Source organism: Megalobrama amblycephala, linkage group LG20 (genome assembly GCF_018812025.1).
Source record: "Megalobrama amblycephala isolate DHTTF-2021 linkage group LG20, ASM1881202v1, whole genome shotgun sequence".
In the NCBI taxonomy this organism is placed as follows: domain Eukaryota; kingdom Metazoa; phylum Chordata; class Actinopteri; order Cypriniformes; family Xenocyprididae; genus Megalobrama; species Megalobrama amblycephala.
In genome coordinates this window covers 8,914,209-8,931,624 of record NC_063063.1, presented here as the reverse complement: position 1 = coordinate 8,931,624, position 17,416 = coordinate 8,914,209, and the positions used below count along the sequence as shown (strand labels likewise).

The 17,416-nt window shown below is 37.1% G+C and overlaps 2 protein-coding genes across 2 annotated transcripts; one reads left to right on the top strand and one right to left on the bottom strand.

Annotated features, from left to right (window-relative positions):
- The first annotated feature begins 414 nt into the window (after window positions 1-414).
- On the top strand, window positions 415-5,278 carry prodh2 (proline dehydrogenase 2). The gene is given in 12 exon segments (XM_048170988.1): window positions 415-695; window positions 698-864; window positions 2,042-2,232; window positions 2,809-2,935; window positions 3,350-3,421; window positions 3,526-3,606; window positions 3,699-3,842; window positions 3,941-4,107; window positions 4,348-4,458; window positions 4,536-4,624; window positions 4,721-4,919; window positions 4,921-5,278. Coding segments are annotated over 12 exon segments (1,512 nt in total). The 5' UTR covers window positions 415-622; the 3' UTR covers window positions 5,012-5,278.
- Window positions 5,279-6,826: 1,548 nt separating this feature from the next.
- On the bottom strand, window positions 6,827-12,965 carry tbx6 (T-box transcription factor 6). Its single transcript, XM_048171011.1, is given in 9 exon segments — window positions 6,827-7,728; window positions 7,731-8,482; window positions 8,586-8,847; window positions 9,028-9,089; window positions 9,217-9,287; window positions 9,417-9,560; window positions 10,371-10,638; window positions 10,738-10,948; window positions 12,362-12,965. Coding segments are annotated over 9 exon segments (2,742 nt in total). The 5' UTR covers window positions 12,432-12,965.
- Between the last annotated feature and the right edge of the window lie 4,451 nt (window positions 12,966-17,416).

Genomic DNA, 17,416 nt, shown 5'->3' with positions numbered 1-17,416 from the left:
CTTCTTAAACGTGTCAAGCATTTAAAAAGTAGCTATTGATGTTCTGTCATATTTTGCAAAGAAGTTGGGGCACAATGTGTCTACCCCTTACCCTTAATGTCCCAAAGTTCAAACGGCACGTCATTCATTAACCAATATGCCTAAAATGAACCTCCCCTCTCTCTGCCCCATTCATTTGCTCTCATCCTGTGTTTATTTGCACTGGTAACATTGCACAGAACCTGCATATGTTGGTCTTGGCGTCCATAATTACAGGTGAGAGAAGTTATTTTTTAAATTTCCTGTCAATTTACACCCTACTTCTGTGTTAGTACAATTTTTACAGAGTTGGACTCTAAAGTAAAATCTTTTCCTGCTTCTTTCCCATGTTTATATGCTTACAGGTGACATTGATGTTTGGTCTGTAGAGGTCTATCTGTAGAAACCAAATCGTTTTGGTCTGTATGTGTAGATGTAGTTGTATGTATGAATATATACAACACACATTCACTGAATATTAAAGCACTGCTGATAGAACGGCTGCAATGTGTCACTTCTGCAACTCTTAAGATTAGATTTGTGCATTGATCAATAGTTGTCTCATAAAAACAGCCTCTCTTTAAGAATTGTGAGAGCAGTAGAGATGTGTTCTCTTCTCCGGCCACCGGTGTTAAGTCGTCTCTTATCTATGCGGCTCAAGAGTGTGGCTGCTTCGCAGTCCCCGCCGCAAAACGTGGTCGAGACCTCTGTAACCCCTCATCACCTGGCTTTCTGACCTTTGAGGATCCTCAAGCATTCAAGGCGAAGAGTTTTTGGGAGCTGATCCGAGCTCTAGGAGTCTTCAGGCTTTGCTCGTTCCCTGCGCTGGTTAACAACTGTGGAAAGGTAAGGACATCAGCAACATCTAGATTTTTGTTAACCACTAATGAAACAAACATAATTGCTAATAATCCAAGTTTATTTGTATAGCCCATTTCACGATGTTTCTAAGCAGCTTCACGGAATGAGTGTCAAAGTAATGTCCATATGGTGGTAAAATACTAGTTATGTGGTTAGTAAACATCATGTATTCGGTTAAGCAGACATATCATGTAGATGTTAGGCAATGATTACAACTTGAGATCGTAATGATTACAGTAAAACGATGATCTTTGACAGTTTTGTATGTCAATCTAAAGTTGGAGTCATCTGAAGTCTTCACAATAGTCAGCGTCGCCTGAAATCATCTTAAAGACTATGTCCAATCTAGAGTTGGCGCAATCTGTAGTTACTTTGGGGTGCATTTTAGGCGAAATATGATAATTTTGTACTATTTCATGAGATATAATTGTAGTTTATGAGAAGCATTATGTAAATGCTTGGCTAAATAGATGTGTCTTTAGTCTAGATTTATATAGAGAGCGTGTATGAGCCCCAAACATTTTCAATAAGCCTATTCCAGAGTTTAGGATCCAAATACGTAATGCTCTACCACCTTTAGTAGATTTTGATACTTGGTACTATCAAAAGTATAGAGATAGAGTATCATTTGCATAAAAGTGTAAACTAATCCCATGTTTTCTAACAATATTTCCACTGGTAGTATGTATAATGAAAACAGCAGAGGGCCTAATACAGATCCCTGAGGCACTCCATATTTGACCGCTGTAAGATTAGATGCTTCCTCATTTACACAAACAAAAGGGTAACGGTCAGACAGGTAGGATCAGAACCATCTTAATCAAACACTTCATTAACTTTATATAAAGAGCTGGCCAATAATATAGTTATCTCTTGCATGACTTAGAGAGTTAATAATATTGAGGAGAGGATCTCCTGTTACAAGAAGCAAACTATTCACTATTATCTTGTCCTGTTGTAAATATATTTGTTCTTTCTATTCAGGGAACAGACACTGTCTCTATAGAATGTACTACAAATGCCATAGTATCATTTAGAATGTAGGTTATCATAACTGTATTCGATGTTTGAATTTTTACTAATGGTTTTATGGTGTGTAGCGTCCTGGAGAGGACAACATGTAATTGCAGTAATGTTTCTTGTTATCTCTTGTCTAACAAAGCTGATGACCTTCACGAGGGTGGTTTTGGGTAAGCGAGGTTTCTCCATGGTTGTACGCCCATCTGTGTACGCTCAGTTTGTTGCTGGGGAAACAGAACGCGAGATCGCAGACTGCATGCAAAAAATGAGCTCGCTGGGGCTCCACCCCATGTTAGCCGTCCCCATTGAAGAGGACCTAGGAGAGAGCATTGGGTAAGATTCAGATTTTGTCATAAAATGCAATAAATCAGACAGCATAGAATGGGTAAAGTGCATTTTTGCCTATATGAGGGCATATTTTTGTAAACACAAAACATACAGTGCAATTGTTTTATGTAAAAAAAAAAAAAAAAAAACTTCCACCTTTTTTTGCACAATTGAATTTGTTCGCAAGATGGCAACACTGCCCCGGCCCATTGCTTTCTGCTGTTCACCTAAGCATTTGTGTCAGAACTGAAGTACACTAGGGGCTTTACTGAGCTCAGATGATGAGCTGCACCACAAGGCCCACTGGGCCCAGATATGCAGCTGCACCATGAGACCCACTAAGTCCAGAGGCTGAGCTGCGCTGTGGGACCCAGTGAGCCTGCACTTGGAGCTCCACATTATACATTTCTCAGCCCTTTTCTACCATATTGTACAATGATTCCTAGGAATTATGGTGAATTTGTAGTGATGTGATATAGTTTGTAATATAGTTTATAGTTTGATTTATAAAGTGGTAGGATTGTAGAACATTTCATTGTAAGCAAGTACTGACTTTGATTATGGACCACATTATATCTACAGGGAACAGCGATATGAAGACAACCTGGCGGCCATGCTGGAGTGTGTCCGCATGTCTCACATTAACGGCTGGAGTAAGAATCCCATGATGCAGCTGAAGATCACAGCTCTAGTCAGCCCTGAGCTGTGTGTGGGTGTTTCCTCTCATCCCAATATAAAGATTGATTCTTATGAGTTCAGATTCTAAGGTTCTTTGTCTGATGCATTGGAATAATTAAGATTTTTTTAAATGTTCTTGAAAGAAGTCTCTTTTGCTCACCCAGGCTGCATTTATTTGATCAATAATACAGTAACAACAGTAGTAGTATAACATTTGAAATTATAACAGTCTCTTTGAATATATTTTAAAACATACTTTATTCCTGTGATGGCAAAGCTGAATTTTCAGCATCATTACTCCAGTCTTCAGTGTCACATGATCCTTCAGAAATCATTCTAATATGATGATTTGCTGCTCAAGAAACATTACTTTTTCTTACTAGAAATGTTTATCTCTCTATAAATGTTGCTTGCAGTATGAGTGACTCTATTAATTCCTGTACAGGTTAAGCTGACGTCTCTGCTGAAGACAGAGCAGTATGATCTGAACATGCTTGTGAGAGCCATGGAGGGAGAGGTACAGATATTTTAATTTCTTTTCTGTAGCACACCACAAGCTTATTATAATCAGCTATTTATTTAATTCTTATTGCTTTAGATGGTTTTCTTTTTAACCAATAGGAAGTCATGTTTCCTGGTCTGACTGAGAGTGAAAACACACACTTACTATTAGGCCTTCGGAGACTCAACAAAATAGGAGAGGTAACAAAAAAGTTGACAAAATATTAAAGCTAAAAGAACATTAATGTTAATGCTGGGAATGATCAAACATACTACACACACTGTGTTTATAGGCAAGTGTTAATAAAGTCTGTGTTCTGGTGGATGCTGAGTACACTTACATGAATCCTGCCCTGTCACTCATCACCATGGCAATGATGAAGAAATTCAATCAACAAAGCGCCTGGATCTGGAACACATATCAGTGCTACCTTAAGGTTGCCACAAGCCTTCATTATTTAGTGAAAAAATGTATAAAAAGCACAATCTATATATCTAATGGCTTTACAGATATACTTTGTTTCTTCACATACAGGAATCAAAGAATCTATTACTTGATGCCATTCAGACATCCATCGATCAGACTTTCTGTATTGGCGTTAAACTCGTCAGAGGTGCTTACATGGACAAAGAGAGAAAACTAGCCCAAAAAGAAGGGCGAACAGATCCAATTCATGAATCATGGGAACATACTAATGACAGGTGATTCTTAGACTCCAAATGACATTAAATATGGGGGGGAAAAGTCATCATTTTGCAGATTCCATGGGAATTAATAACCTGGAAATATCAGGGAATTTTAAGATTGTGATTGACATCATGACATTTTTTTTTATAATGATCTATAAAATGTATAAACCACACTTTATGTATTAAAATCTAATACTATTACTTTTTTCCCTTGCATTTTGTGTTTTGCCTTTTGTCTTCATTTATTTGCAGTTATAATGGATGTCTAGAGATCATGCTGAACCTCATTTCAGAGAAACCTGAACGTTATATGATTATTGTGGCCACTCACAATGAAGAATCAGTCAGACGGGCAGTGACACGGTACATCTTCTTAAACCGCCCATTCCACTGACAAATCATTATCAGTCGTTTATATGTATGTTGTTTCTGTATTTCAGGATGGAAGAGTTGGGGCTTCACAGAGACGGCAACTCTGTCTGTTTTGGTCAGCTGCTGGGCATGTGTGACCATGTGTCTCTTACTCTAGGTAAGAAGTCTCATTTTATTCAATAGCACTGAATGAATTCATTTCCTTTCCTCTCTGGAACACCTTTCAACTCTCAAATTCATCTTCTCATCTCAGCCCAGCATGGTTTCTCAGTGTATAAGTCAGTGCCGTACGGCTCAGTGGACGACACACTGCCATATCTGGTGCGAAGGGCTCAGGAGAACCGCACTGTGCTCCAGGGAATCCGTAAGGAAAGAGATCTACTCAGACAGGAGCTCCGACGCAGACTCAAAGAAAAGATCTCAGGGGCCAGATAGAAAAACTCCAAAAGAGAAAAAAAATCAGGGTAAAGGGCAAGTGGCAAAAGACTTTCAATACTTCCTAACTCGAATGACTGCCTTGCATTCAAGACAGAAGTCCTTCTAAGATGTGGAAAATAGTGCCTTCTAGTGGACTTTATGATGATTTAGAATTGAAGTGCACATGACATCAAGATTGGCCCTTTTCTAATGATGTTCCTGGTCATACTAGATAAAATTGCTTTAGAATCAAAATGCACAACTCGTCAGTCCAAATTGCATTAAAATCCACATCAGAAACACCAAATTCATCACCCTGCACATTCAGTGGTATTTGCCTTGGTTGTCAGTTCAAGAACAACCACAATGTAAAAATCAAATAAAATATATCAAACCACTTTTCTAACATGTACTTATTTGAAGTATCTCTCTCAGCACCCTGTGCTTGAGTGCTGTTTACCTAACCTTATTTTAAACTCTTTCTTTGTCCATCACCAAATGGAAAAGGAGGAAAGAGAAATCAATGGAGGTGGGAAAATGAAGGAGGGGGTTGAGGTAATTATCACCTGGACTTTAATGACTGTTCCTCAGTTTCTAACGCACACCCACTCTCAACACCTGACCATGAGCAAATGTTGTGCAGAACTGGATTCAACCCTAACTGACATTCAGAGCTGATGGTTAAAATACTGTGAGAGAGATGGATTGTTTTCACAAATTTGTTCAAATGTTTTTGTTTTATATTCTTAATGTCATGTTCTGTCAATTTGAATGTGTAATAATGGTTACACTTTATTTTAAAGTGCCATAGTTACATTGTAATTACTCATACATTGTAAGTAGTACTGAGTAATGTTAATTAACTACGTGTACTTACTATAGATTTACAGTTACAGTCAGGGTTTGGTTTAGGGTTAGTTACTTGTAATTATGCATAATTTCCTGTTGTTACAATAGTAAGTACATGTAGTAACATGTAACTACGGCACTGTAAAATAAAGTTACCGTAATACTTTCTGCTTTCTTAACTATCTGCACCCAATTGCATTTAAGTCACTTATCTTTTCTTGTGGTTGGCTGGCAAAATGCATCAGCCATATCCTAATTTTTTGTCAAGCGTTTCAGTAGGTGAAATTTACAATTTGAATAGAGCATCTGCAAAACCAAACTAACCTGTTAACTGTTTGCCTCATTAAGTATTTGACCAATGAAATTAGATTTACTAATAGATTTTATTTCATAACAGGAATGAGGAGCACTGTTATGTTGTAAAGTATATTTACAATTAATGTTTATTAATGTGCAATGACTTTTTACTGTATATGGTGGCCCCATAAGGTATGTGAACACTTTCTGGTTAGTGGAATATTAGTGCAATATGGTTACTTTGCAAGGACATCCAGGGGATTTTGAGGAAAGGTCTTTCAGAGTTAGTTTGCGAATGCCACTTGGTTTCACATTTTGGTATGTAATCCTAATGCAATGACATTGAAACATTTAAGTGTGGTTTAAGTGTATAAAAGTGTACAAATCATTGTTGGGACCATCGTACAATATGGATTTGTTATGTATACACACACTAAATCTTAAAAACAAATACAGTTAAACTCATTGAAACTTTATTTTGTAATTTATGAATACAAATAGAAATAAAAATATACAGCATTATTCAACTTCATCAAGCATTGTTTAGGATAAAAAATTACTAAAAACCTTCTAACAATCCCATGAACAGTTAAGATTTTATTTTTCAACCATAAACACCAAGACGTTTTACATTTTAAACTACAATGTTTGGGTTTGTCTCTTTTTGCCTCACATAACCTCCAAAGCAGTCATAAAATGTGCAGTGCTTCCATCATCTTCAGAGCAAAAGTCAAAGTCATTCATTGACGCAGTATCCTTGCAAACTTTGCCTTACATGCTATTTTTCTATTTATCCTCAGAAAACTGCTCTTCCACCAAGGTCAAAGTAGGGCCCCTGACCATGAGCATGGGAATGCTGTGGCTGCCTATAAATATGCCTGAGGGGTAAATGCAAGGAGGATCGAGGATCCTGGCAAAGACGGAGAGAGTAGGAAGGAAAAGGGTTATAAATGGATGGGGGAGCAGAGGAGGAGAGTGAGGGATCAAAAGGAGGGAGCAAGGAAGGGTGCAGTACCATATCTGGTAAATAGGGGGCAGCAGAATTGAGCTGCGAGAAGGTGCCTACCTCAGTGGGAGCTACAGAAGGGTATGCGTTTGATGAGGTAGGACATTGTGGATGGTTTGAGATTGGAGGAACCGGGGGATTTAACTGAGAGGTACTTGAGGATTGGATTGGGGGAAAGGACTGGGAGTTGATTTGAGATGGGTTTCCCACTTGTGATGGAATATGAGGGAAGGAGGGGTTAGGGTATGACTGGGGAAAGGTAGACTGAATTTGGGTTGGATTTGGGATTGCAGGGACACCATGGATCGAGCTAGATGGGGGAAGAGCCAGACTCTGGAAAGGATGTGGAGCAGATGAGATAGAAGTTGCGAAGGGGTAAGAAGTGTGAGATGTTGCTGGTGCAGGGTTTGGGAGAGAGCCAGGAGTAGTGTGTTTTGGCAGAGATGCAGGGAATGAGGGGACCGGGAATGCTGTGGTAGGGTGGAGTGTGTTGGAAGCCGACTGCATAGGTCCTTGATGGAAAACATTGGTGGAAGGGAAGGAGAAGGATCCAGTTGTTGGATGAACTGGGTTTGGAATTGCTGAAATAGTGCTCAGACCTGAGGATTGGTAAACTGGAAAAGAACCAGTTGTTGGAGTTTGAGTAGATCCAAGGGTACTCATGTTGAGGTTAGGGATCTGTTGAACAGGGGAAATGGGAAGACTGATGGGTTTGGATTGGAAGGCGTCATTATAGAGTTAGGGGTGGACTGTGCTGCTGGAGGGAAGGGGAATGCAGTTGGTGTTGTATTTGGGTCAGAAGGGGTGTGGATCGGGTTAGGGTTGCACTGCGACACCGGTTGGAAGGGTAGGGCAGATTGGGGTAGACTTTGACATGGAGGGGATGTTGGGTCTGGGTCGTTTGAGGACTGAACTGGAGGGAAGGGAAAGGCTGTTTGGTTTTGGTTTTGGATAGCAGGAGTTGTTTCATTGGATGAGCTCAATCCACTATCATCCACCTGATTTTGGCCAGGGTCAATAGTTAACCCAGAACCTTGACAAGAAGGGGGAGGGATAGATTGGAAAGGTGGATTTGTAGGTGTATGGGGACTTAGGTTGTCTTGGGATTGGTCAGTCGGAAGAATAGAGTGGTAGGCAGATGAGGGGAGAAGGTGTGGAGAGGTGGAGTGAGAGATGGGCGGGTACGAAGAGCCTGGGGGAGAGGTCGTAGAGGAGGGCATAGTCGTAGAGGAATTTAAGCCAGGATAGTCTGATGAAGGTATAGAGGAATATGTTGATGAAATTGTGGAGGGCTGGGGGAGCTCAAGGTCAGAGTTCTGTGTAGAGGACACCATGGAATAGATGGAAGATGACTGAGGCAAAGGCACTGATGCATGTGATGAGGAACTGAGCTGAGCAGTTGGGAAAGTTGATGTGTATTCAGAAAGGCCCATCATTTGACCAGACCTGTAAAAGAAAGTAAGACTGTCTTTGATACCCTGCTCAAAAACATTGAAAAAGTGTTTGATAAAAAATTGCTGTTCATGTAGCCATAAGCATATAGACTTACCCATCCATCAGCGTGTTGTTTACATTATTTTCAGGGGTTGTCTGTGGTTGACTTTCCATTGAAGAGGGAATCTCAGAGGACAAGAATGCTTGTCCAAGGACAAGTGGTTGGTTAGAGACTGTTTGATCTGGGAGGGATGGTACTTCTGTATGAAAACCTGAATCTGTAATTGGGAGGGCGGAGTTTATAATGGTGAGGGCGGAGCTTGGGAGTTCCACCGATTGTGGGAGGAGCTCAGTGGAATCACATGGGTCACATGACTCTGAAAGAGGGAAAAGTGTTTCATAAGCAGGAGAAACCAAGAACATTTTTTTTAGTAAAGTATTATTTTGTGAACAGAACAAAATAAGTATTAAAAACTTGGTAATGTCTCATGTATTTTTTATGTTTCATTTGTGTCTTAGTTTTGTAAGATTACAAAATAATACATTATGATCCTCACCAATATCCAAAGATTCCTCTTGATTGCTTGTTATTTTCCTCTTCAGCCTTGCCTCTCTTTGTCTGAGGAAAACAAAAAGAAAAAATATTATGCTTTCAGTTTAGGTGTCTTAAGAGGTTTTTGTTTAAATAAGAAATTATGTATACTATTAAGTATTAATTAACATTGGTGTTTGTGTGTTTAACTTACTTCTTGCAGTTCATGCCATTCTCTCTAAAGCCTTTTGCAAAAGGATTTGAGTTTATTTTCAGTTCAGTGATCTAGGAGAATATAAGAATAAAATTATTTTTCAAGAAAACAGTCAAGAATTGTGTACTAATGGAGAAAAAATATGTACTTTTTCATTGTATTTTCATGTATTTGATATATTTAAGAAATTTTGCTTTCACCTTGCTGTTCTGGTATGCAGTGACTGTAATAAACTGTGTTTCAGGGAAGGTGAAAGAGTGCTGTGCTCTTCCCCACATCAGCACATCACGGGCCTCGATCACATGGACTCGTGGCTGGTATCGATGTAGGGAATGGAGAATGATCTAGAAAAAAGAGTGTGGGAAATCATGACTACAGTTGTGGTATTGCTGAGGCACTGGGGAATTATGTTTAACATAATGTCATGATGCCCATAACATAGATAACACTTTATAATGTGTTTTATTATTATGTCATGAACAAACATTTTATAGTGCTTAATAGTTCAAATGTGAATATACAGTGACTCAAAAACATTTTGGGTATTAAAAAAAATCACATAATAGCATACCAAATGGCATTTTATTAAAACAATAATAGATAAACAGTTCAATAATGAATACAGAAAGCATTAGAACACTCACTGGTTGCCAAACGTTACTGGCACATTTAGTCAGAAAAGGAAATTAGATCTGAGAAAAGTCTTGCATCATTTGTTTGCACTCACAAACATTGTTTGATATGTTTAAGATCGTATTATCCATGCAATGAAATTCATTCAAGTTCACAAACTGTTTTTGGAGCCACTGTATTTGAATTTATATTATAGAAGTGTCTATTTTAAAGTATTCTATTTCATTTTAATTACCCATTACTGTGTTGACATGTTACACTGTTAAGCATCTTTGAAAAGTTACTATAGAGTGTTACTAAAATAAAAAATAATAGGATAATTGTTGCAATCAAAAAAATGCTGGGTTGTTTCAACAAATGTTTGGGTCAAATATGGACAAACCCAACCATTGGGTTTAGACATTTAAATCAATGGTTGGGTTTATCCATATTTGAACATGAGTTGAAACAACCCAGCATTTTTAGAGTGTACCTTTACAGGAAATTTTAAAACAGGTATTGAAAGATGCCTTTTTACTCACATATCCTTGTGCGTCCAGGGTGTTATTGGTGAGTTTGGCCCGGTGGAAGGATATGCTTCGATTCTGCCAGTGTTCTCCTGTTGCAGGTGAGTCTGGATGGATGAAGACACGGTCTGGCAGCCGAGCCTCTGCGCCGCCAACCACCTGCCAGCTGTTGTCTTGGAAACGATAGCGAGAGGAATCAACAGGTACAATGTCTAAAAGAAGAATGTAACGCAGAGTTGGGTTCAGCCCTGACAGCTTCACTCGCAGCTGTGGAAACATTCTCCTGAGGAACAGAGAAGGATAAGTTAAAACAATGAAATGACTAAATGTGTCGTAGGATTTGCTGATGGATATTTTCCATCCATGCTTAAAATGTGCTCACCTGCCCTTCTTAGTGACAATCATCTCAGTGCCAACAGTGCTGAACTGTTTCCACAATGACGCATTCTCAAGCTCCATTTTGACATTATCCTGTGGCGTCCCAGGAGCCTCTGCAGTGGCAGGAGGTGGCTGCAGCAGTCGAGGGGGAAGCCCACGGGCTGCCATGTCACATGTAGTGGGATACAACGGCACATGTGCTGAGGCTTCACGATCTACAGGAGAGATGGGCAGACAGGAAGCAGTATGTAAGAATTAGTAGTTCCATGAAGAACATTTAACATCCATGGAAACTTTCCATTGCACAACAGGCTCTTTATAGTGGAAAAGGTTCTTTAGATTATTAAAATGTCCTTTATACACTCTAAAAAATGCTAGGTTAAAAACAACCCAAGCTGGGTTAAATACACTCTACATTCACAAGATGTAATATAAGTCTCTGCTCTGGTCAAGTTTCAGCATAAAATACCCCACAAATTTGCCCCTATTTGGGGGTGAACAAAAACATGCCTTTTTCGATATTGCTGGCTAAAAAAAATAAATCCAAAATTGGTTGAAAAAAATGGCTGGGTGAAAACAACCCAATCCCTGGGTTTGTCCATATTTAACCCAGCATTTTTTAGAGTGTACTAGAGAATAAAATGGTTATTTTAAGAACTGTTCACTAAAAGATTTTCAGTGAAATTGGCATCTTTTTAATTAAAGAGCTTGACGCCGATTTCTGTGATGTCCCGACGTGTTTAATAATGGCTTGATGAGTGTTTTATCAGTGAAACATACTGGAAATTTCTTAAAAGTCTTCTAATGCACTGCTTATGTCTATACAACACTAAAGGTGATGATGAACGGGGCAACTTTTTGAGCAAGGTTGCCGGGCAATGTCGATGAGTGATGTTGCTTGGGCACTTTCCCATTGAGAATGGGAAACAAATTTCAATCTAAAGTATCCAGATAGAAATTTGTTGCCCATTCTCAATGGGAAAGTGCACAAGGAACATCACTTGGTGACATCGCCCGGCAACATTGCTCAAAAAGTTGCCTCGTGTATCATCATCTTAAGGCCTGGTTTCACAGACAGGTCTTAGATAAAGCCAAGATTAAGGTTAGAGTTCAGTTAGGACATTTAAGTAGCTTTTATAAACATTTCTTAGAAAAAAACATTACTGGTGCATTTTGAGAGAAAACAATGGCAGACATATGTTAAGACATGTCAGTGCAAGTTGCTTTCAGTTAAAACAGCTCAAACATGCATTTTAGTCTGGGACTAGGCTTAAGCCTTGCCTCTGAAACCGGGGAGTAAATATTTGAGACTTAGTTCTTCTAACCACTCAGCACTCTTAAAAATAAAGGTTCCTTTTTGGCATCTTTGGTTCCATGTGGAACCAGAACCTTTCCTATGCACAAAAGGTTCTTTATTGGTTCTTTATATTATACACTAAGAAAAAAAATTAAAACTCTTTTAAGAACTGGTTGGGGAACCCAAAATGGTGGTTCTTTGGCATCGCTGTGAAAACCCCCTTTTGGAACCTTTATACTATAAACACTCAGATACTAAATTAAATGCATGCACATTTCTGCTCCCTTCTATCATTTTTCCATTGCATTGAAAGATCTGAACTCTCTCTTACCTCTATAATAGCAGTCGCCCAGTCTCTGAGGTCCTAGTGCCAAACTAGGGTACATTTCCACACCCAGCATGTTTCTAGTAGACGTCCTTCTGTCCTTGATTCACTTTCGAGTTTATCAGTATCAAATCAACACCTCGCTCATTGAGCTTTCATAATGGAGAAATAGTTTCAAAGTCTTCTGCTGTCTTCTTACCAGCCTGTGATGACTGTTTCTTTCTGTGTCTTCTTTTCTAATGCCTCTGCGTTTGTCTCCTTGTGTATTATATAGGTGAGTGCACCTTCACACGTTTACCAAATGGTGAGGTCTTCACACTTCATCCCTCCTCTTCTGTTTCTTCAGGATCCATCTTTTGGGCCCAGCACTCCTGGTCTTAACACACTGGCTAAATAAACACTCGTCTGTTTCTCATACACACACACACATTGCTTAGCACATCAAACCTAAAACATCAATGAACTATTTCTGCTTCATTATTGACTGTTACTTTCAAATGGCTAAAACTGTAAGAAAACTCTAAAGCTAGTAGCTTTTTGACATTGGGTTGTGTCTGAAATGACAGATATCTGAGATTCTTATTGTTCTGCATCACATTACTGACCCACAGAAAAGTCAGAAATTATATTTCTTTAATATCTTGAATAATTCTCCTAGACAGTAATGGGATTAATTGGAGACTATCACTGAAGTCTTCCACTACTTGGATGTGAAAATTACTTAGATGTGAAAATTTCCTTAGTAATCTCATATGTCTCCTTGAGTATGGCAAATTTATCCAAAACTACAACATAAACTGAGGGTATATATTAAATCAGCACTTTTTCCCAAAATTATGATAAAAAATATGAGCTATAACAGAGACAGTACAGTATGATTGAAAACAACAGTGACATAGTTGAGATTTTTGTTATATGTTATGTTATATGTTTTGTTTTATGTTATGTTATGTTATGTTTTTGTTATATATTAATATATGTTATATTATATGCTATATGTTGTTATATGTTATATGATGATGTTATATATTATGTTATATGTTATATATGTTATATGTTGTTATATGCTGTTATGCTATGTTATGCTGTGTTGTTATATGTTATGTTATGTGTTTTATGTTAAATGTTAAATGTTATGTCATGTAATATGTTATGTATGTTATATTATATATTTTTATATGTTGTTATGGTATGTTGTGCTGTGTTGTTATATGTTATGTTGTTATGTTATGTTATGTTATGTTATATTGTTATATGTTATGTTGTTATATGTTATGTTATGTTATGTGTTTTATGTTAAATGTTATGTTGTTATGTCATGTAATATGTTATGTATGTTATATTATATATTGTTATATGTTGTTATGGTATGTTGTGCTGTGTTGTTATATGTTATGTTATATTGTTATATGTTGTTGTTATGTTATGTTGTTATATGTTATGTGTTCTATGTTATATGTTATGTGTTCTATGTTAAATGTTATGTTGTTATGTCATGTTATATGTTATGTATGTTATATTATATATATGTTATGTTATGTTATGTTATGTTATGTTATGTTATGTTATGTTATGTTATGTTATGTTATGTTCAAGCATTCCCGCATGGTTTGGAAAATTTATATTACACTATCCTATATTATTATTTTTTTTTTAACTAAGACCTCGTGGATCTACCAGCTAACTGAGCTGATGTAAGGTCGATTTCCCACAGCAAAAGAGGAAGGTAAAAATGAAAATGAATGCCAAAACTTGTATGATGCAATGGCACAACTATATATGGACTGTCTGTACCACTACCGCTATCCATATATGGATTTAACACTGACCGAATGAGGAATACTGGATTTATAGTTAGGTAATACGAAAAGGATTTGCTATTTTGTTTAACGTTGGCCTTTGCCCTCAGCTCAGTCCTTCACTCTCAGTTGGTGGTGAGGGTGGGTTGCAGGTGGAGGCGTACGACGGACAGTTTGGTCTTACTGCTGCAGTTTGGTCTCTAAAGTAAACACAAGGGTTCAGACACTGCATACAAATGTCTTTTAAAAAGCAGCAACTGCTTTGGATGATGACACTCTTTTTATTAAACTGCCTACACTCTTAAAAAAGATATCGCTCTTTAAAGGTTCTTTACACATAATAATAGTTCTATTTAGAACCATATCTTCCTGAAGAAATGTTTTTTGCTTTGAGTTTAGGGTTCTTAATTCCCGCCCTTTTGTCAAATCCATTTAAAACAACTCATTATTGATTTTCTGGAGCTCCTAATATCAACAGGTTCTTGATATGTGTCTAAATTTTAACTTTCGTATTGTAAGTTTGGTTTCAAGCTTTCAAATTGTTTTGTACAAATCATTTGTAGAATTTTACCATGTAAGTGTGAGCAGCTCTGTTCATTTGAGGATATATTCTTCTCCACCAGTAAGTAAGTGACTGGATATTGAATTTGAGTTCGCAATTATTACTTGGGCACATGACTTTTTCTTTGCAACATTTTGAAAGGGCTCACATTCACTCCTAAAAATGAAGGTTCTTTTTTGGAATCTATGGTTCTGTGAAGAATGTTTAACATCCATGGAACCTTTCCTTCCCAGACAGCAACAGAATGTGGCCCAGATCCGGCCCACATCTGGTACATGTGGATTACATGCGGACCAGATCTGGGTAGACACTCTGTTGCTGTCAGGTTTAAAGGTTCTTTAGATTAAAATGTTCTTCACATTAAGTAAAAACCTGAAAGGTTCTTTGGGGAACCCAAAATGTTTCTTCTATTCCATCACTGTGGAAAACCTTTATTTTTTAAGAGTGTACTGGCTATTCACATTGGTTCTGCTACTAGTACAAGCTGAAGAACCCGAATCTGATACTGTTTAGATCCATTTTCCTACGAGTGTGCCAAAATAAGTCATATTCTGATGTCTTAACCTTTACAGACAGCCAGACCCAAACTCTGACAGCTCAGCAGACTGCTTCAGCACTACTTCACCTTAACATTGTTGTTGTAGTTGTTGTTTTTGTTGTTCATTCACAGGCATGTGATAAAGTGAGGGCTGTGAGAGCGAGGGGAAGTGGAGGTGTCTGTCTCAGAGGGGGGTGGATGTCATTACTGCCGACAGCGTGTGTCCGTTTCAGAGTTTACAGGGACTGTAAGGCCTAATGGCAAGCTAATGTGTTTATGAGTGCCCAGGTGTGTGTCTTTAAGCAACAGTAGCACATCGGGCTCCGTCCATGCTACACTAGCTGTAACGAGGCTGTTTTAGTGTAAGGATAGTGAGTTATACCATGTTTAAATCCACTAACCATGTTCCTGTTCCTGATAATTCCTACAATAGATTTCAGGAGGTCAATTTGACATGATATGCAGCTCCACAACTGTTGTTAAATGGTAAACTGCTACCATACCATTACAGTGAAAAACTATAAATGGTTTAACATCACATAATTTATTTGTTTTTAAGAGTGAATGATTGTTACTTGAACTAAAGTGCTTTACTAAAGTATTTTAAAATTTAAAAACATTGCCCCTTAGTTTCACTTCACACTCACAAACTCATTTCATTTTGTTCATTTGTTAAAAACGAATTCGAAATCTTTGAAATTGTGACTTTGATAAATATAAAAGGGTTTAGACAGGCCAGAAGTATTTTTATCACCTCATACCTGACAAAAGATCTCAAAGGTGTTTTGTGAAACAAAAGTTCTTGTTTTGGACTACTTGACTTGCTGTACACAGAATTAAGTGAAGTATGTACTAGGAAATAACTATTAAATGGATTTACAATCAATTACTGTTGAAAAAATACACTGTAAAAAAACATTTTACTGTAAATTACAAATTCTACAGTAAAAACCTGTTACTCTAAGTTTCTTTATACAGTGAAAACTGGTTGAACATCACATATGTAGTTTTACTCTAATATAATGTACAATTTTTCTTTGCAAGAAAAACTATGAACTACCATATAATTTACACTGAAAAACAGTAAAAGCACATTTCCATGACACATCACATATGATTACATTTTATTTAAATAGTTTTGTTTCTTCTTTTTTTACCATTTACTGGGGTTTTACTGTAAATTTAAAAGAATATCGAGCTGGTCAGTATATGACTTGGTAACTTCTTTAAGGCCAACATGTTGAAAAAGGTTAAACAAGATATTGTAGCTTTTGTGATTTCATGAGAACAGTCCGGTGTAGTATGAGAAAGTACACTTTAGTTTGCTTATTCAGTCAGTACAGCGATGTTGTTCTGAGATTCAATCATCTTCTGTTCAGGTTTGATTCTACATGATAGCCAACTACTGGAACATTTCATAAGCTCAACATACAAATTTACAAAAAATAATTTGTACAGTTCAACATATCACCCATCACCCAAAGTTAGTCAATATGTTCGGTTCATATTCAGGTCAAATATGTTGTGTTAAATATTTGGCAAAGGTGTATGAAACTTATCTTTAACTCTGCTTGCACATAGTTCCACCTTTCAAACAACACAAAGGCGGATTTTAGATATCCAAGCAATTATGCTAAATTCATCAAATTCGTAAAAGAGCTTGTACACCCCTTGTAAAAAGAAGTGTGCTTAATTTGAATGATGGTGCACTTGTAGAGTTTCTTTTAAACCTTTAAACAACCTTGCACTTTAATGTCATATTAAAACTTTACCTTATAAAGTATCATTACATTTAATAATTGTTTGTCATGCTTTAAAGAGAACGTAAGGTACTTGATTATAATTTCAACTGTATTGTGTTAAAACAATATGAAATTAAGCTGTAATTTAGTACATTCAAGATATATTAACTTTAAATGTAATATCAAATACACACTAGTTAATCAAGAACTTATGTGCTTTATTAGCATGTTAGTCGACATACCTTAAAATATAAAAATATGGTTAATGTAATATTAGTATTAAATGCAAAATTATAACATTTTATAGTTAAGTAAAAATATAACTTTTAAAAACTAATTATGTCATTATTTGACCTCTAGTGTGTTATTCAATATTATATTTAATTATATTTGAAATGAACATTTAATTTTTTTTTCATA